General features: G+C 37.0%; 1 protein-coding gene across 4 annotated transcripts in view; it reads right to left on the reverse strand.

Moving 5' to 3' along the window:
* Aatf (Apoptosis antagonizing transcription factor) overlaps window positions 1-20,715 on the reverse strand; it is an 89,986-nt gene that overhangs the window by 2,675 nt on the left and 66,596 nt on the right. For all 4 annotated transcript variants that reach the window (XM_089090167.1, XM_089090169.1, XM_089090168.1 and 1 more), the window contains exon 9: window positions 447-592. In XM_089090167.1, the coding sequence (XP_088946293.1) occupies window positions 447-592 (146 nt within the window). The remainder of the gene's footprint in view (window positions 1-446; window positions 593-20,715) is intronic.

Here is a 20,715-nt window from a genome sequence, read left to right on the forward strand (position 1 = left end):
AACCTCCACAAAAGGGCAGAAAGAGACCAAATAAACGATTAAAACACTAGATTTCATTAACAGTCATAATTTATAGGGTTTTAGACTGAATCACGCGCTATGTTTTAATATCCTAGGATGTTCAAGAGTTTATATGCTCATCAAAAATAAACTGATCGAATTCACATAAAGAAAAACACTCTTTATGTGAATAAAGATTAAATAATCTCTTCATTACAATTTCTTAGATATATAGAAAGAGGGATAGAAAAAGAGAGAGAGAGAGAGAGAGAGAGAGAGAGAGAGAGAGAGAGAGAGAGAGAGAGAGAGAGAGAGAGAGAGAGAGAGAGAGAGAGAGAGAGAGAGAGAGAGAGAGAGAGAGAGAGAGAGAGAGAGAGAGAGAGAGAGAGAGAGAGAGAGAGAGAGAGAGAGAGAGAGAGAGAGAGAGAGAGAGAAGCTGAATATACCTTCCTAGTGCAGCAGCACCAGAAGAGTCTGATGATTTTCGTTCGACAAATTCTCGGAGTATTTGATGATAAAAGTCGTCATCATCAAAAATTTCTGAATCAAACCCTGTTGCATCCTCTTTCCCAATATTAGTAGCATCAGCGACCTGTAATACACGTCACAAGATTAACAACTGACCGTTCACCAATCAAACACTCAGGATTCGGAGAGTAAGGCTGATAAACCCCTCCAGTCATTCAATAAATCAATTTAGTAAACTAAATTAGGCACAAAATATTGATTGATTGATTGATAGTGGGTTTATTCAGGAAAATACACAGCAAAATAGATAAAGAAAATACTTAAAAGAAAGCAATACAACAAAATAATTAACCCTCTGTAAGCTTTCCCTAAGAAAAAGCAAAGTACAACTGCTTTTTCTTGAATTTGATTGAAAAAGCTACTAGGTCCAAAGCCCTACTCTTTGCCCCATCTCATGAAGTTTTAATTTTCATTAAAATCTTTTTCATGACCTCTACTCCCTCCCTCACATGCCAGGACGACCTGCTTTGATTTAACCCCAGATGGATGGCCAAAAAGCACAATCTTTAGCAATCTGTCAACCTTCGTCCATTAAACGAGACCCTTCTTTTACCCTTCTTTTAATTATACCCTTCTTCTTTTAATTTTAATCTAATATTAACCCTTCTTTTATTATAGCACAAAGAAGTATGATCGAACCGCATTTTTCATTGAGCTTATTGTTTGATACACGGCTGGTCAAACGAGTGCCAAAAGCCACCCTTGCACAATTCTTCTGGATAAAATTTTACCAGTAGCCGGCGTTTACCCCCCCCCCCTTCCGTGGAAAATAAGGCTTTCCAAATTTGAGAATTTTATTTGAGTTTTTTTTATTTCCGTAGGGGGATGGAATTTTGGTACTTCTGTATTATGCGCCACTCACTCAAGTTTAAAAAAATAATACGGTATTGGACTTTACAGTCTCTACTGGCGGTGCTGATCTCTGTTTCTAGGCCCTTCAGCCAGGAAGTGCAATGGGGGGTTGGGGCCCACCATCCTGTGCTTTCGCACACCCTTCCTGTTTACCCTCCCCAGATTTCTCCAGGTACCCATTTAAAGGTGGGTAGACTCTGGCTGAGCTTACAGAGTCACGCCACTGACCCCCGTCCCAAATCAAATAATTGTGTACACAAGGATTCGAACCCTCGTCCTCTCGGAGAAGGGATACTAAATCCAGCGCACCATTCCACTTGGCTAGGAGAACCTTAAAAAAAAAAAAAAAAAAAAAAAAAAAAAAAAAATCAATTTTACGCTGTGCAAAATTCAAGAACTCACCAGTTTTTTCGTTACTTTAGAAATAACATAAACTTTGATCAGCGATCATCATAAAACACTTAAATGAAAAACTGCAAAACACTGAAGACCCCGCAAAAGAATCGTCACTCGACGAAAAAACGATTACAGAGATTAATGACCCATTTTTCTCTTCTCAATCTCTTCTCACAAATCTCTTCTCAAGACAAGCCGTGGTACAATGCGGATTGTAGAAAAGCAACTAGGGTCAGAAGAAAGGCTAGCAAAAAATTACATTTGACGAAATAAGACGAGGATTGGGATGCTTTCATTAGAGTTCGAAACGCGTCAATTAAAGTAACGCGTACTAAAGCCAACTGCAAAGGTGTCCCAGCAGAGCGGCGGTGGTGAACCGTCATAGAGACTTTACCCTCATCTCATATCGACTTACCCTCATTCATATCGAAGGGGCGATTATGCAGTCTGGCCAGGGGAAGGTGGACGATCTTGCGAAAGCAATTGCAAAAGTCTCTCGGCTTGATGACGCTGGAGCCTCCCGTCTAAGCTTGGGCACTGTTCTGTTTTTTTGAAGAAACAGAAAAAATAACAGGGCTTGAATGAAACAGAACAGAAACAGAACAGGTCACCAAAAAACGGAAGACCTGTTTCTGTTCTGTTTTCTGGTAAAAACAGAAAACAGCTATTTTTGTTAAAAAATAGCTGTTTAAACAGCTGTTTTTCGAACACCTAATCATTAAAGAAAGAAAATTTCTAAATGATAAGTTTTTTCTTATTGTCGTAAAGCTAATTATATAATCAGTTGTTCAAGCCTTAAAGCTTATCATTTAAAAATTGTGCTTTCCCCTTGTTTGGAAATTGTCTGGTAATACTGCTTCCGTACAAAACAATCTGCAATCAAAAAGGCATGTTCGCTCGGCACACTAGTAGTAGTACTTAAGAGGCTTTAGAGCGGCTTCCGGCAGCTCCGAAAAGATCTCTTGGTTTGAGTCCATAAAATGAATGGGTCTCCAATATGAAAACATTAACCTTTTGGTCTCTCATTCTCTCTTTTAGACTTTTGGTCCGGAAAGCCACTTACCACGGGCTATGCTTTTCTCTGGTAGTAACACTTTTTAAAATCCTAGTACTATTGCAACATTTTTTCCACGAAAAAAGAGTAGTTTTCCCAATAAAGGGGCGAAAAATTGTCTGTGAACACAAATAATGCCATCATTTTTTTTATGTTTATTTTCTTCCATTTTCCCGTTCCAAAAATTTCCTTTTATGTTTATACAGCATCTACTCAAATTTTCCGGAAATGTATACTAGTTAACTGAAACATTTCGAAAAGAAAATAATTTTCAGCCTGAAATAACGCAGTCAGCTCAAAGTCATTAGTATTTAAGCAGAGCATGTAGTTGATTTGGGAGGGGCTGCTTTCCCCACCAGACCATGCTTTCCTCTCCCCCGATCCTGATGTTTGGAAGCCATCTTAAACAAAAATAGAAAAGAAGTAAAATGTACGGGAGAAATGACACTTCTTACTGCCAATTAAAAATTTTTCGTTACCTCGCGGCTTAAAGCCGCCTTTTAAGATTAATTAATTAAAAAAAACTTTTTCCACAAAATTAGTTTTTCAAAGAAAAGTAAAGATCTCCATTAAACAAAAAATGAGCAAAAATAAAATCAAATAATCTACCAAGCGTGAAACTACCACACATCAGCATCGATAAATAAATGAAACCCAAAACGAACAGAAATTACAATAAATAACTGAGTCAAACTCAAAACGAGCAGAAAGTAACATAAGTTGGGCTCAAAACCCCTATGCCTTCCCAAGGCCAGAACATAATTTGCACTTTCAATGTATTATTTACATTGAACTTACAACCCTTGCCCTGAGGGCAGGGGCGGGGGGTTGTCATCCTCAAAGGCCTAATTTCCAGAACTTTCTACTCCGTTGAACACAATGGCTATCTGAAAATTTTGATTGGATGTGTTTAGGGGAATGGTGGGCATGAGAGGGGGGTTAGTTACCATCACTTTCGACTATTAAAAGGGTACTAGCCCTCTCAATTTTCAATTGAATGAGCCCATTTTTAAGTTTTTACGACAACTCTATCTATAAAAACCTTATATGCCCCCAGGGCATAACTTACAACCCTTGCCCTGAGGGCTGTGGGGGGATTGTCATCCTTTAATACATAATTTCCAGATCTTTTACTACGTTGAATAAAATGGCTATCTATAAACTTTGATTGAATGTTCTTGGGGAAATGGTGGGCGTGAGAGGGGGGTTAGTTGCCCTTCAATCACTTTCGACTATAAAAAGGGCACTAGCCCTTTCAATTTCCAATTGAATCAGCCCTTTTTGAAGTTCCTACAACATCGCTTTCTATAAAACCTTAAATGCCCCCAGGGCATAACTTACAACCCTTGCCCTGAGGGCTGTGGAGGGGGGAGGGGAGGGGAGGGGTTGTCATCCTTAAAGACCTAATTTCCAAAACTTTCAACTACGTTGAATAAAATGGCTATGTAAAAATTTTGATTGGATGTGCTTGGGGGAAGGTGGGCGTGAGAGGGAGGTTAGTTGCCCTCAAATGACTTTCGACTATTCAAAAGGGCATTAGCCCTTTAAATTTCCAATCGAATGAACACTTTTTCAAGTTTCTAAGACAAAGATTTCAATAAAATCTTATTTGCCCCCAGGGCATAACTTATAACCCTTGCCCTGACTGCGGGGGGAGTTTCCTGCTCAAAGGTATAATTTTCTGAATTTTAAATTGCATGCAACAAAATGACTATCTCAAAATGTTGATTGGATGTGTTTGGGAAAATGGTGGGCGTGGAAGGGGTGTTAGTTGCCTTCCAATCATTTTTGACAATTAAAAAGGGCACTAGCCATTTCAATTTCTAATCGAATGAGCCCTTTCTAAAGTTTATACGACAAAGCGTTCTATAAAAACCTTATATGCCCCCAGGGCATAACTTACAACCCTTGGCCTGAGGGGTGTGGAGGGGGGGGGAGGTTTCATCCTCAAAGACCAAATTTTCAGAGCTTAAAACTACGTTGAACAAAATGGATATCTCAAAATTTTTATTGGATGTGGTTGGGGAAAAGGTGGGCGTGAGAGGGGTTTTAGTTGCCCTCCAATTACTTTCGACTATTGAAAAGGGCACTAGCCCTTTGAATTTCCAATCGAATGAGCCTTTTTTGAACTGTCTACAACGCTTTCTATAAAAACCTTATATGCCCCAGGACTTAACTTACAACCCTTGCCCTGAGGGCTGTGGGGGAGTGTCCTCCTCAAAAACACAATTTCTATCTTGAAATCAACTACGCTAAAGAAAATGGCTGAAGAAATGGATGTGGTTGGGAAAAGGTGGGCGTGGTAGGGGTGTTAGTTGCCTTCCAATCCCTTTCGACTATTAAAAAGGGCACAAGCCACTCCAACTGCCGATTGAACCCTTTTCGAAGTTTCTGCGAACACTTCTTCGATACGAAGTGCCCTGGTCCGAGCGAAAAAAAAAAAAAATACATTGTGCCAACATCGTTCTTATATACCCCCAGGCCATAACTTAAAACCCTTGCCCTGAGGGTTGTGAGGGAGTGTCCTCCTCAAAGACATATTTTCTATCTGGAAATCAACTACGCTGAACAAAATGGCTATCTCAAAATTTTGATTGGATGTTTTAGGGGAATAGGTGGCATTAAAAAGGGCACAAGCCACTCCAATTTCCAATCAAATAAACCCTTTCCGAAGTTTCTACGACAGCTCCTTCGATACGAAGTGCCCTGGTCTAAAACCAAGAAAAATAATACATTGAAAAATGAAATAAAAATAATACAAATAATAATAATACATTGTGCCAACATCGTTCTTTATTTAGGCAGCGCTATTGCGCTGCCTATGATAGTCTAAAGATCAGAGGCAACACTATAGCGTTGCCTATAGTAAGGGCCATACGGCTCCAATGTTTTATTATTATTTAATTATTTTTCCCAGAGGCACTTCATTTGGAAGGGGTCGTCGTAGAAACTTCTAACGGGGCTCATTTGATTGGAAATTGAAAGTTCTAGTTCACTTTTTAAGAGTCAAGAGAGTTAAACGCTCTTTTTTCCCCAAACCCGTCTGCTATAAATTTTTAGATAGCCAGTGTTTTGGAATTTTTTCAAAAATTAGATAACAAAAACTCCCCCCAGAGCCCGGGGGATAGGCATTGTAAGAGTTGTCCTGGGGGCGTATATGGTTCTTATGAAAGTGATGCTCGTATAAACATCAGAGGGGGCTTATTTGATTGGAAATTGAAAGTTCTAGTTCACTTTTTAAGAGTCAAAAGATACCCGAGGGCAACTAGGCCCCCCCCCCCACACACACCCTTTTCCCCCAAAACCGTCCGATAAAATTTTTATAATAGCCGTTTCATTAAAATAGTTCAAAGGTCAGACAGGAAAAATTCCTGTGTCGGCAGAACCCGCCAGGGCCCGGAGGCAGGCGCTATGAGCAATGCTCTAGGGGCATATATAGTTCTTATGGAAGGGATGCTCGCATAAACTTCGGAGGGGGCTCATTTGATTGAAAATTGAAAGTTCTTGTTGACTTTTTAAGACTCAAAAGAGGTCGGAGGGCAACTAGCGCCCCACCTCCTCTACGCCCTAAATGCATCAGATAAAATTTTTGAGACAGACATTTTATTAAAAAAAGGTTTAAAGTTCAGATAACAAAAAAAAACTCAGGTATCGAAACAACCCTCAAGGGCCTGGGGGTAGGCGTTGTAAGTTAAGCCCTGGGGGCATATATGGTTGTTAGGGAAGGGATCCTCGTATGAACTTCCTAGAGGGCTCATTTGATTGGGAATTGAAAGTTGTATTTGATTCATATTTTAAGAATCTAAAGTTATCGGAGAGCAGCTAGCCTCCCCCCACACTCCATTTATTTTTTTTCCCAGGGGCACTTCATATAGAAGGGATTATCGTATAAACTTCAAATGGGGCTCATTCAATTGGAAATCGAGTTCTAGTGCCTTTTTTAAAGTCAAAAGTGATTACAGGGCAACTGGCCCCCTCCAAAGCCCTTTTTACCCAAATACATCTGATAAAAATTCGAGGTAGCCATTTTGTTAAAAATACTTCAAAGGTCAGATAGGAAAAACTACTGTGTCGACACAATTCCCCCAGGGCCAGGGCAGGCGTTGTAAGTATTGCTCTGGGGGCAAATATGGTTCTTATGGAAGGTATGCTCGTATAAACTTCAGAGAGGGTTCATTTGAATGGAAATTAAAAGTTGTAGTTCATTTTCTCAGAGTGAAAAAAGATCGGAGGGCAAAAAGCCCCTCCCCCCCACCATGCCTTTGGGCATATCGGAGGGATAAGCTCAACCGATAAAAATTTTAGGTGACAAATTGTTTTAAAACAGTTCATCCATCGAATGCTAAGGTAGAATGGTCGACACAACCCCCCAGGGCCTAGGGATATGTATTATAAGTTATATTAAGGGGATTTATATGGTATTCATAGAAGGGATACTCGTATAAACTTCAGAGGGCTTATTTGATTGAAAATAGAAAGTTCTAGTTCCCTTTTAAAGAGTCAAAAGAGACTGAAGCTTAATCTAGTCCCCCCACGCCCTTTTTCCCCAAACCCATCCGATAAAAATTTTGAGATAGTAATTTTGTTAAAAATAGTAAACATCAGATAATAAAAACTTCGAGGTTGACACAAAGCCCATTTTTTCACTTTGATATTATTACTTTGATATCAGTTTTGATACTTCGATGAATATTTGATTTTTTTTTTTTTAATTTTGATTTTTAAACAAGTAATTTTATAAAACTTGAAATTTTTTGAAATCGAAAACAAAAAAAAATTAATTAAACAAAAACTTTCCGAAAAATAAGTTTTTCAAAGAAAAGTCAAGGCCATTTTAAACTTCAGCTCAGCAGATACAAATACCTTTTAAAATTCAAACTCAAAACGACCAGAAATTACTATTAAAGAATAAATGAAACCCAAAACGAACATAAATTAAATAAACAATCATAGCAAAAACATACAACAAGTAATAATATAAATGAATAAATAGATCTTAAAGCGAGCAATGCTTAAATTGAATATGAAAATCAAGCTTAAGACGAAAAAAATATTTTCCTATTGAAGTACAAATGAAACTTTAAGTGAACAGAAATTAAATAAAGAATCAATGCAAACAAACATACAATAGATATTAATGTAAATTAATAAATAAATCTTAAAACGGGTGAAACTTAAATTGAATATGCAAATCAAGCTTAAAACGAACAAAAATCACCACAAATAAGAGTTTGGGCATCACCTCCTTCTCTCACTGTAAAAGCCTTAAAGCTACTGCGTCATTGGTGGTCTACTGAAAACTAAATGCGTCTTGAACAGTCTTGGAAAGTATAAACAACATCAAACTGAATATTTGATGTATAATGATATTAATTGTTAAAAGATCCATCAGTTCAAGAATTTATTTCACTGTAATTGTATTTTTATTTTCAATACCGTAAGAACTGGAAAAGAAAATATTTGTAATATAATCCATTTTCAGTTAAGTGCCAATGATGCAGTAGGCTTTTGGTTTTTATTTACAGTTAGGAAAGGAGGCAGTATCCAAACTCTTGTTTGCAGTGAAAATATGTTCATCTTTAACAACTTTAAGAAGAGCTAATAAATTAAACTGTATATTTGATGTATAATGATCTTAATTGCTCAAAGCTCATCAGTTCAAAATGTTACTATAATTTTAATGTTTGTTTTCAATATTAAGTTCAAAAGATAATATTTGTCATAAAATTGGTTTTCAGCAAAGCGCCTTTTTTTTCGGTTTTCATGTTTTGTTTTCAGTTCAGTTTTGGGTTTCATTTATTCTTTAATAGTAATTTCTGGTCGTTTTGAGTTTGGATTTTAAAAGGTATTTGTATCTGCTGAGCTTAAGTTTAAAATGGCCTTTACTTTTCTTTTAAAAAATTATTTTTCGGAAAGTTTTTTTTAATGAATCATATAAAATGGCCTTCGATGTTGAGCTAGGCCCTTAGAACAAAGGGTGTAAGTTAGGCAATTTGTTCATTGTTTACACATAGTATATGTTATTGAGAAAGAACTGTCCAAAAAGACAAAGGGCATTCATGCGTGCCTTTCAGAGAAGGTTGAGGGGAGTGTTGAACTAAATCAAACGACGTAATGTGTATAGGCTACAGGCTTTCAAAAGGGTATAACTCAGGAATGACTGAGTATATTAATTTTGAAATTTCAGGAAATGTTAAGGGAGATGATCAGTTGAAAAAAAGGCAATATTTGTAAGTTGCCACTACTTATACAACCACAGTACTACATCTCAGAGATTAATGGGAAATTTGAATTGAATCAAAAGATACCAGGTGGATTCATATTGTCAAAAGAATATGTCTCAAAAATAGATTTGAGCATTAAGTTGGAACTTTCAGAAAATGCTTAAAGGGGAAGACCATTTGACTACAAGACAATATGTGCTTGCTACTACTAATGCTACTACCGCTGCTACAATTACTACTATTACTACTACTGCGGCTACTTCAATCCTACCTCTAGTGCAACTACTTGCAGGGCTAAGAGCATTAAGATGAAAATCACAGAAGTATATAAATACATAGGTTATCAAAAGGATATATCAGCAATGTCATAGAAACATTTGATTGTATTAAGTTGAAATTTCCAGGACTTGATGAAAATAATGTTCAAATCACCAAAAGGCAATGCATACGTATGCTATTAATACTACCAATACAGTTACTGCAACTAATGACGCTAAGGGTATTAAGGTGAAGCTTTTAGGGAACGTTTAGGGGGAGTTTCAATTAAACGAAAAAACTATGTGCATGCAGGTTTTCAAAATAGTATATAAGAAATATCATAAGCAGTACAGCTCTCTAATAGCTTGTAATATCATTGAAACTTTTAATTGAGCTAATTCGATTCAAGATTAAAAGTTTTAATGTCTTTTTTAAGAATAAAAAGAGTCCCAAGCCTACTCATTTTCCAAAAACATCCAATAAAAATTTTGAGACAGGCAAAATTTTCCAAAATTTTAGTCCATATATGTAAGGGGCTATCCCATCATCTACTCCTTGCTCGCTACACTAATGTAAGCTAATGCTATGAAAAATCTTCTTATTCCGATCTAACAACCTGTTCGTTTCAGATGTCGTTTTTAACGAATTCGGAAAAAGACAAACTTTAGCGTCAGGAGCGAGGAATTAAAAAGGGGCAACCCCCTCACATACGGAATAACTACTGTTTCAACGTTGCTCCTTATTTTGGGATGAAAAAACTTGCTTTTTTAATTTAATTTCAGATTTTTTTTTTTTAAATTATGCCTGAAAATCTCCTTCTTCGTGGATGGTTTTTACCACCTGAAACCCCCCCCCCCCTATGAAATATTCTTACCTATAAAACCCCCTCCCCCGAAAATTCTCCCCCCCATCTTTGGTGAATTCCACCCGCAAAGTTTTCCAAGGGCAATTCCCTTTGGATAAATGTCCCCGCATATACAATGGAGCTGCCAAAGAGAAAGTAGGACGAATGGAAAGAATTCTGTATATGAAACGTCATATGGATTGTACAGGAAAGTAGGATCCACAAGTGCGTTCCTAGTTTTTCGGCAGATACTAACGACCAGGGGCTCGTAATTTAAAACTTTTTTTTATGTTTGCTTTATGTATGTATGTTCTATGTTTGTATTATCTTCAAGTTTGACAGGGTGATTTGACGTATTTTGGAATAATGCGAACCTCCCAAGCATCATTAAAACCAAATAAGAAGCGAAAAATGGATAGAAACAATTTATCAGACCTGTTGAGCTTAAGGATAAGTCTCTACTTCGTGAACAATTCCAGGCGTTTCGAATTGCCGCAGCTGACTGTCGAGCATTTATCTTCATTCCAAAAAGCAGCCTGCCATGATGAGATTACAACATGAAGACGCATACTGAATGGAAGAGTCTCATTTCAAGGAATTGGGCTACAATCATTTTGAATACGACTTCCTCTGAATATTCTACTACGGTACTTATTAATTATTCAGAACTCACTCAAGAATTTTAATCTGAATGTATGATCTGAGAAAACTGGTTTCACAGCCACAAAGACAAGTGAAAGGTGGCAGAATGTATTGGACATATAATTTGGGCTATACATTTGCACATTAGGGGGATGGGGATAAATTATAGCGGGTCTGCATGCATAATGTATTAGCTACAATTATTTTGCACATTATGAAGTAAGAATTGTTTTTCAACTTCACGCTGTCCAAATACTTTACCCCCCCCCCCCCCCTAATGTGCAAATATATAGCCCAAATTATACAAGTCTAATGCATTCCGTCGAACTAAATAAGACTTATGGCTATGAAATATGAAACCAGTTTTTACAGATCTAAAGATCAAAATTCAGGAATGTTTTCTGAATAATTGACAAGTACCTCTACTACTACTGCTACTAACAAACCGGAGGCCAACACAGCTACGCGACCTCCTTTTTTATCCCAATATATTAAAAGCCTCTGTCTTTATCCTCAAAAATAGTTTTAATTCCTGTTAAATTCTTTCTTTAGATCTCCTCTCATCCCCAATCTGGGACGACCTGCTTTTTGTTTGACCGTAAATGGTCAGGAGGTCAAATGTAGGCAAGCCTCGAATGTGATTCACCAACAAAATTATGAATGGTTAGATACATTCATTCTGCACTTGAATATCATTATTACGACACCCTATTAGGTGTGGAAGAATCTTTCTAAAGCAGTTTTCGATGTGTCCCATTTCACGGGCCTTGAAGGACATAGATCCAGTAAAATGAATTACCGCTACTGTCTTATCCTTTGTTTTTATATGGATTCCTGATTTTGATTCAATACCATTTATAATCATATTTCTATCTTTTATTCTTCCCTGTAGAATGGCAATAGTGTCGGACTTCAAACCGAAGGGTAATTTAGTAGACACAACGATATTCAAAATTTCAAAATTTTGAAAATAAGTCATTACCTAGCCTTTGAAGTATCCTGACAAATCGTCGACAAGTGTTGGACGCCTCTTCTGGAAAAATTTTTCAAGAGACCCAAACTGACCCACTAGGATATATTCTAGCTGTTGCTAAAGGGTTTCTTATGCGCATCAATAGCTGAAGCTGATTTCCACGATTAAGAAGCAAAAGGTCATTGCCCCTCTTAGCAATTTCTTTCAAATCTAGACGGCAACCTAGACGAAAGGTGCATACACAATTGTTAAGGTTTAGGATCTGGGAGTCGAGGATCATTTTTTCAATTCTTTTCGATTCCATGATTGTAACTCATATTCCTTACCATGGGCGCCCAGAAGCTGAATTCCAGAGGGGGGGGCCAACTTCGTCTAATTGCTACTTTTAATGCTATTTAATAGAAATCTCAGAACAAAAATATAAAAATAAGGCAGCATCATTCAGCCAGGGGGGCAAGAGCCCCCCCCCCCCCTGCCCCCCATATGGGCGCCCATGTTCCTTACCAACTACATCCAAACAATGTGTGTATGTTGAGAATGAAGACTTGTTTTGTCTTTTTTTTCGATAAGGGATTTTAAGCAATGTCTAAATCTAAGACAGTGTAAATTCAAGGACAACAGAAGCAATTATGCAGTTTATAATAGCTTTCAAACTGTATTAGAAATAAAAAAATATTAGATAAGAAGCTATGTTTAGAATGGTATCGTCATTAATTAAGAGCTGCTCTAGGACAAACTCAAATGCTTCAATGCTTTCAGCGAAAAAGTGAAATTCACAACTGAAACCACGAATAAGTCGTATTTAACCACTGCCCCTAGAATACGAGGGGGCCTTTAATTTGAAAGGAAAACAAAATTGATGACAACCTTTTCAAATCATGAAAGAGTATGCACCACGGTGGAATGTACTTTACAGCCATCTCGTGTTGCAAAATAATACCTTCGGCCGAAATTCCTTAGAGTATCAATGGATTTATCATGGTGAAAACCATTAACCGGAGAATAACAATTTCCTATTTTGAAAAAAAGGAAAGTCGGATTTTAGCAGGAATAGTTTTCTTGCCACCCCCCCCCCCGCACAGGCGATCGTTTTGAGCAAGTCGTCGTAGAATATCGCAAGAAGGCGCGTTTAAATAAAAGGTAAAAGTTTTGTTTACTCTGTTAAATTTATTATTATTCGAATCAGATTTGACAAATCGGACTATTTGCTGTAGAACTTTGGGACAGGACACGTCTGAATGAATATACAAAAGTTCTGATGCCCTTTTTAATAGCTAAGGAAATCGTGCCAGAGAAAATTGCCGATTGCTGTCATTTTGTGCCTTAAAACAGAAAAGTGCCGAGCAGTGAAAATCGGCACTTGCCATAGTCAGAAACTCCTAATTGGAGATTTACAGTCGCCTCCATGGTTTTAGCAGTAGCTGTTGCCTAATAGCATCACAATGCCAACTGGAACTAAGACTTGATACTTAATTAACTCGTTATCAAGAGCAAACTCTAGCCTATAGTAACCAAAAAATAAAAACGGTTTGCAAAAAAAATATCAAGTGAAAGAAAATCGCCATGCAAAGTTAAATCAAGAATAGTACTATTATTTCGAGTAATTTTAATGGTAAAAGTTCATTACGAAAGCAAACTTATGGGGATTTCGTAAGACTGAAAACCCTCAAAAATGCTATCGGATCAAGGTGAAAACTGCAACATTGGAAATGCCATTATCAAAAACCCGAGTTACAGCTACCTCCCATGAAGAAGAATAAAAATCACTTTTTTGCATGGGAGGTACTGATGTGTCACTTTTTGTTTTATTCATTTTTTTTCGTAGCCACTGGCGGAGCCCTGGAACCATATACAGAGCTTTTTAATGAATCTTTTGAAAGAAAGTTGCTATGTGTAATGTCTTTTGTCAGTACTAATAAAATACGATTAAAATAAAATCGATTTTTGATAAAAAGTGCATGTTTATTTGCAAGTTGGCAAATGACATCATACGTCGTAGGCTACAACTATAAATGAAGTCAGATTAAAACTTAATTGGGGATACATAAAAATATTTTGAATAAATTTGCAATGACGTTATGTCAAAGTATGAAAGGATGACAAGGCATGTGGCCTCAACAATAAAGAGTGGCTTGAATAAAAGTGATGACAGCGTGGTTGCCCCCTCCTAAATACCTTGCTCTTTACGCTAAAGTCTGACTTTTTGTCCCAGTTCTTTTAGAACAAATCCTGAAACAGAAGGGTCGTTTAATTAGAATTAATTAAAAAAAAATTTTTCCACAAAATAAGTTTTTCAAATAAAATTAAAGAACTCCATTAAACAAAAAATGAGCAAAAATAAAATCAAATAATCTACGAAGCCTGAAACTACCGAAATCAGCATCGATAAATAAATGAAACCCAAAACGAACAGAAATTACAATAAATAACCGAGTCAAACTCAAAACGAGCAGAAATTAACATAAGTTGGGCTAAAAACCCCTATGCCTGGGGCAGTGTCCTCCTAAAAACATAATTTCTATCTGGAAATCAACTACGCTGAACAAAATGTCTATCAAAAAATTTTGATTGAATGTGTTTGGGGAATAGGTGGGCGTGAGAGGGGGATTAGTTGTCCTCAAATCACTTTCGATTATTAAAAAAGGCTCTAGACCTTTTAATTTCCAATCGAATGAGCTCTTTTTCAAGTTTCTACGACAAGGATTTCAATAAAAATTTATATGCCCCCAAGGCATAACTTATAACCCCTGCCCTGAAGACTCTCGGGGGAGTGCCCTGCTGAAATGTATAATATCCTGATCTTTAAACTGCGTGAAACAAAATGTTTATCTAAAAATTTTGATTGGATGTGTTTGGGGAAATGGTGGGCGTGGAAGGGGTGTTAGTTGACTTCCAATTACTTTCAACTATTAAAAAGGGCACTAGCCATTTCAATTTCTAATCGAATGGACCCTTTTTGAAGTTTCTAGGACAACGCGTTCTATAAAAACCTTATATGCCCCCAGAGCATAACTTACAACCCTTGTCCTGAGGGCTGTAAGGGGGTTGTCATCCTCAAAAACCTAATTTACGGAGCCTAAAACTACGTTGAATAAAATGGCTATCTCAAAATTTTGATTGGATGTGCTTGGGGAAAAGGTGGGCGTGCGAGGGGGGTTAGTTGCCCTCTAATCACTTTCCACTATTAAAAAGGGCACTGGCCCTTTGAATTTCCAATCGAATGAGCCTTTTTTGAAGTTTCTACGATAACGCCTTCTAAAAAAAACTTTATATGCCCCCAGGGCATAACTTACAACCCTTGCCCTGAAGGCTGTGGGGGAGTTTCCTCCTCAAAAACATAATTTATATCTGGAAATCAACTAGGTTGAACAAAATGGCTATCTCAAAATTTTTATTGGATGTGTTTGGGGAAATGGTGGGCGTGGAAGGGGTGTTAGTTGCCTTCCAATCACTTTTGACTATTAAAAAGGGCACAAGCCACTCCAATTTCCAATTGAATGAGCCCTTTTCGAAGTTTCTACGACAACTTCTTCGATACGAAGTGCCCTGTTCTAAAGGAAAAAAATAATAAATGATACATTGTGCCAACATCGTTCTTGTATGCCCTCAGGGCATAACTTAAAACCCTTGCCCCGAGGGTTGTGGGGGAGTGTCCTCCTCAAAAACATATTTTCTATCTGGAAATCAACTTAGCTGAACAAAATGGCTATCTCAAAATTTTGATTGGTTGTGTTTGGGTGACTGATGGGCGTGGGGAGGGGGCTAGTTACCCTCCAGTCACTTTCGACTATTAAAAAGGACACTAGCCACTCCAATTTCCGATCGAATTAACCCCTTCCGAACTTTTTACGACAACTCCTTCGATACGAAGTGCCCTGGTATGGAAACAAAAAAAAAAAAAAAAAAAAAAAAAAAATTTTGCCAACATCGTTATTTCAAAGTACTTCGCATATTTTACGGTGCTCTGCGCTAGAAAATATTGCTCTAGGCCCCTGACCAAATTCATTCTTAAATAAATAAGTAATATGAAATTTCTCAAATTCTGAATTTCGAAAAAACTTACTCTTTGCTCCATAATACTTTCTTTAAGTATTTTCTTCTCTTATATAGGTTTTCAAAGGGATGCAAACATAGGACAATTGTGCTTTTTGACAACTCATTTTGAAAATTTTCGTTGCTTTATGGCAAAAAAACTTTCTCCAATGCATGCACTTGGTCTATCATAGAAATTGATACTGTTTTAATCTTTGGTTTTAAGAATACGAGCGAACATGCTTTTGATTATGTAGGCACGTTTTCATGGTCCATTCCCAAAGGAGAATTTTATTTCTTAGCCGAGCCCAACCCCCAGCCCCCAGAAAATTTGGATCTACCAATGTTGCAAAGGTGTAATATGAGAAAAATTTACTTCCCTTACCCCCCGGATTTATATATATTTGCACTGCTGTATATAGGTAAATTAATGAAGAAGAAATTTCTCACGAGAGAGCTCCACAACACTCTAAAAGATAGACTAGTAGTTCCTCCTCATAAGATTTTAAGGCATTTACGGCAGAGTTGCTAACACTGCAGGAGCGTTTAACAATTTTGAAACCTATTGTATCCAAAACGACTGGAATCAGCTTTCCTCATCGGACTCTACCATAGCCTCAAGGACTTCAGCAGTACAAAAACAATTTGGAGTGGCCTCTCTTGTTGTCTCTGCACCATTATTTAATAATAATGGGGAAACATTGGTTTTCACTTGGGGAAACAATCCCCAAGTGAAAACCTTTCAAATGTTGAAAGATCCAGATAAGCTGCCTTTTGGAAAAGATTAATTTCAAAATGAAGGCTTGTCATACAATCCTCTTTTTAGTTCATAATTATGAATTCTTTGAGGGGTGCAAAATGGGACTATTGCCGGCTCTAGCGTTACGAAAGAGCTCAAGCCCACCTAAGACTATTAGTGCTCGACTGCCAGTTGGATATGAAGAGGCACTTAACATTACAGTGGTATTGTAATTGGTAGAAAGTATGGTAATAGCAGCTTATAGTACAGTCCAGCTATTAGATATAAGCCAGAGAATCCTAATAGAATTGTCGCATTTGTCAGATGTAAAAACTATTTCCAGGCTCCCTAGTTTTTTTGTAGACTCAATCGCTTCCAATGTGCTATTCCATCGCACTTTTACATCAAGCGGGATTTGAGAACGAAAGTCACTCTTTGCAACATCTTTTAAAGTTACCATGCTGGACAGTTGAAACTTAAAGTTTTCTAGCATGTCTAACAGGTCATCGGATAGCCTGGGCTGCAACCTCGTTTTCTGACAGACTCCCAGCTCCCCACTGTTCTTCTCCATCAGTTTCGCCGCCCTCTTCCGTAGACACTGCCTCAGTTTAATCAGATTCTTCAGCAAAAGTATCTTCACTTCCGGAAATTCCAGAAAAAGGAAGAGAAAGGCCGTCTGAATTATTTTCACCAGCCTTCTGTTTAATTTTTTTTATGGCATCAACATTTATGTGATGATGGATGTTCCCCCAGAATGGTGCTTTCAAACCCCCTGTTTTATTTTAAATAAACTGTTTCATATCTGGCTAATCAAATATATATTTTTTTAAACAAAGTTTTCCAAGGGAAGTAAAGAGCGAAGTTGAAACTAAAACGTACAAAAATTATTACTTCACAGCCTATCTAACATATATTAATAAAACTAGTACAAATAGACCAGCTAATTATGTTTTCTTATGTGTCTAAGATTATAGAAAACTAGCGCTTTACTGAAAACACAGAAGTCAAGTATGAAACAGGAATATTGATTTGGGAGTCAAAAAGGAGTATACAGCCTTACAACAGCAAACTAATCTTTGACATTTTTATAGTCTTACACCAGTTGTGACATCAGTAACTCTCAGTATACAGAAATATTGGATTGATTTATCAGGTAGCCTTTTGGTCTCGCCAGCAATAATACCAATAGTGAGTAATATACAATCTTAAATTGTAAGAAATATGCTGAAATATTACTTGAAATGAAGATCAAATAAGATATAATATGAACTCTGGAAATCTGGTTATTTCTCTCTATACAACAGTGGATTTCAAGCTATACAAATTCTAAAGCTAGTCAATATTGATAATACTATCAAGATGGCTTTACTTTGAACTTGTCTACAAACTAATCAGAGCCAAAACATGCCCCTTTCAGAACCGAAACGAGAGCCAGTCATTGAACTGAGCCATTGTATAGAAGTGATAAAAAATAAAAAAAAAAAAAAATAATGCAACAATCCTAAAATATTTTATTTTTATTCCGTAAAAAGTGTCCCTAATTGGTTTGCTTTTACTGTACCAAAACTCCTATATTATTTTGTGTTTTCAGTAAAGCGCTAGCTTTCTATAATCCTAGAAACATAGGGAAACATACTTAGTTAGTCTGTTTGCGCTAGTTTTATTGATATATGTTAGACAGGCTGTGAAGTAATAATTTTTGTCCGTTTTAGTTTATTATAAGTCGTTTTTTAGTTAGTCCGTTTAGTTTATTTAGTTTATTATATTTTTGGCCGTTTTAGTAATAATTTTTGTCCGTTTTATAAATTAATCTTTGCTCGTTTTTTTAAATTAAAATTTGATGAAGAAACAACGCCACCATGATCTTTTTTATTTATACGGAATAATTTCTTTTCGTTTTAATTTTAATGTCACTCCTTAGTTTCAGTTGAAAACTTATTTTTTAATATAATTTCTGATCACAACCGATCCAGGGGAGATAAGATACCTCTAGAAAATACTGCAGAAAGGACTCTAGAAAGGACGTCACTTCCCCTAAATTACCACCGTTAGAACTAGCACACAGGCTTCATCGCAGAGTGAAGTTTGAAGGTTCAATTCAAAACTGTTGCTCATTCAAGCCTAATTTTTGGTAGATTTTTAGTTGAAAAGTTTTTAGTTTTAGTTAATTTGTTTTCGCAATAATCTTTTACTTTTAAGATTATTAGGCAATTTATAAAACTTACTAAAAGGGCTTGGAAGGGGAGTATACGTGAGGGGTTCTTATAAACCTCCAGTTAAGGGCTTTGGACCGTAATTATTGCAATGATACCCTTTTATGCTTCCAAATTCCTCCACTTAAGAACTGGCACCAAAACTGCCGTTTTTAGTGCTATATGGCACTTATGGATAGTAAAATTGACAAAAAGCACGTAGATAAGAGTAATAGGTTTAGAATGAGCCTTCCCGGGATAGGCTTTAAAAAATGAGTGCATCAAATTTGCAAAAATAATGAATTGTCTGAAAAGCAATCACAAGAAGGGGCAAACCATGATTGGTAAAAAATCCAAGCAGGAATCGAACGCATGATAATCTAGTTTCAAGTCCAGTGCTGTACTAACAGCATGCCTCTAATAATCTAATTTAATATATTGGTGTTTGTTGGACTTTAATTGCGTAGCTTATTAAGGGGGCCAGGAGGAGGAACATACGTGCGGTGTTCTTGCAAGCCTCCAGTTTAGGGTTTTGGATCATAATTATTACATTGATACCGTTTTATGCTTCCAAGATTTTCAACTTAAGAAGTAGTTCCAAAAGTGTTGTTTCCAGTGCTATATCTCACTTACTAATGGTAGAATTGATAAAAAGCACGTAGATGTGAGGAACAGTTTTCAAATGAGCTATTAAGCATGACTCTAAAAAGTTCTGGTAGCCCACTAGCCCCAGCTTTTCCACTTGAGACACGGTACCAAAATTGACGTGTTTATTGCCATTTGAAACTTGCAGATGGTGGAATTTACAGGAAGAACGTATATATGAGCAATATTTTTTTAATATGAGCTAACAAAAATCTATTTACGATGTTCTGGTAGCCCAATAGCCCCACCCCTTGAGAAATGGCATAAAAAATGCCTTTTTCGTGCCATATGGCACTTGCAGATGATGGAATTTATATAAACCACGTACATATGAGAAACAGCTTTTGAATGAGGTCTTGAGCATCTCTCTATGATGTTCTAGTAACCCACTAGGCCAGGAAAAAAGAAGAAAAAAGACCGTTTTAGCGTTTTTTAACTTTTAGTTGCCATGGGCTGAGGTTCGCTCTTTACTAGGTTGCAGCTAATGCTTCAACCATGACAAAGAGTTCATTGCAAATTGTCCCAAGAAACTAGCTAATATTGACATCTGTGAAATCCAATAGAGGGTAGAATTGGTAAAAACCAAGTAAATATAAGAAATAGCTTTTAATTGAGCCATTAAGCAAGTATCTACTTTGGTGTGGTAGCCTGCTAACGTTGCAGTAGCTTACTGGTGAGCAGACTATTTATGAAACTTACTAAGGGGGCTGGGAGGGGGGAGTACGGTAGGGGTTCTTGTAAACCTCCAGTTAAGGGTTCTGGACCATGTTATTACAACAGTACTTGTTTTGTACTTCAGAGCTTTTCCACTTAAGAAGTGGCACCAAAAGTATTGTTTTCAGTGCTATATCGCGCTTACGAAGGGTATGATTAATAAAAAGAACGTAGATATGAGCAATAGCCTTGAAATGATTCATTAGACATAACTCTTAGAAGTTCTGCTTGCCCAATAGCCCCAGCTTTTCCACTTGAGAGATGGCACCAAGTGCCATTTGGAACTTGCGGATGGTGGAATTTAAAGGAAGAAGGTAGATATGAGCAATATCTTTTATATGAACTATAAAAAATCTGTCTACGATATTTCTGTAGCCTGCTAGCGCCACCCCTTGAGAAATGGCACAAAAAGTGCCATTTGAGTACCATATGGCACTGGCAGAAGGCGGAATTTATAAAAAGCACATAGACATAAGAAATAGCTTTTCAATGAGCCATTAAGCCTCTCTCGATGATGTTCTGGTAACCTGTTAGGCATGCTGAAAAAAGATAGAAAAAAAAGGGAGACAGATCAGTGTTATCAATGCAAAAAAGTGATTTTCCTTGTTGTTTAAGGAGGGGG

The sequence above is a fragment of the Artemia sp. Qi Xiang Cuo genome, chromosome 6 (assembly GCF_049724085.1).
Source record: "Artemia sp. Qi Xiang Cuo chromosome 6, ASM4972408v1, whole genome shotgun sequence".
NCBI lineage: Eukaryota > Metazoa > Arthropoda > Branchiopoda > Anostraca > Artemiidae > Artemia > Artemia sp. Qi Xiang Cuo.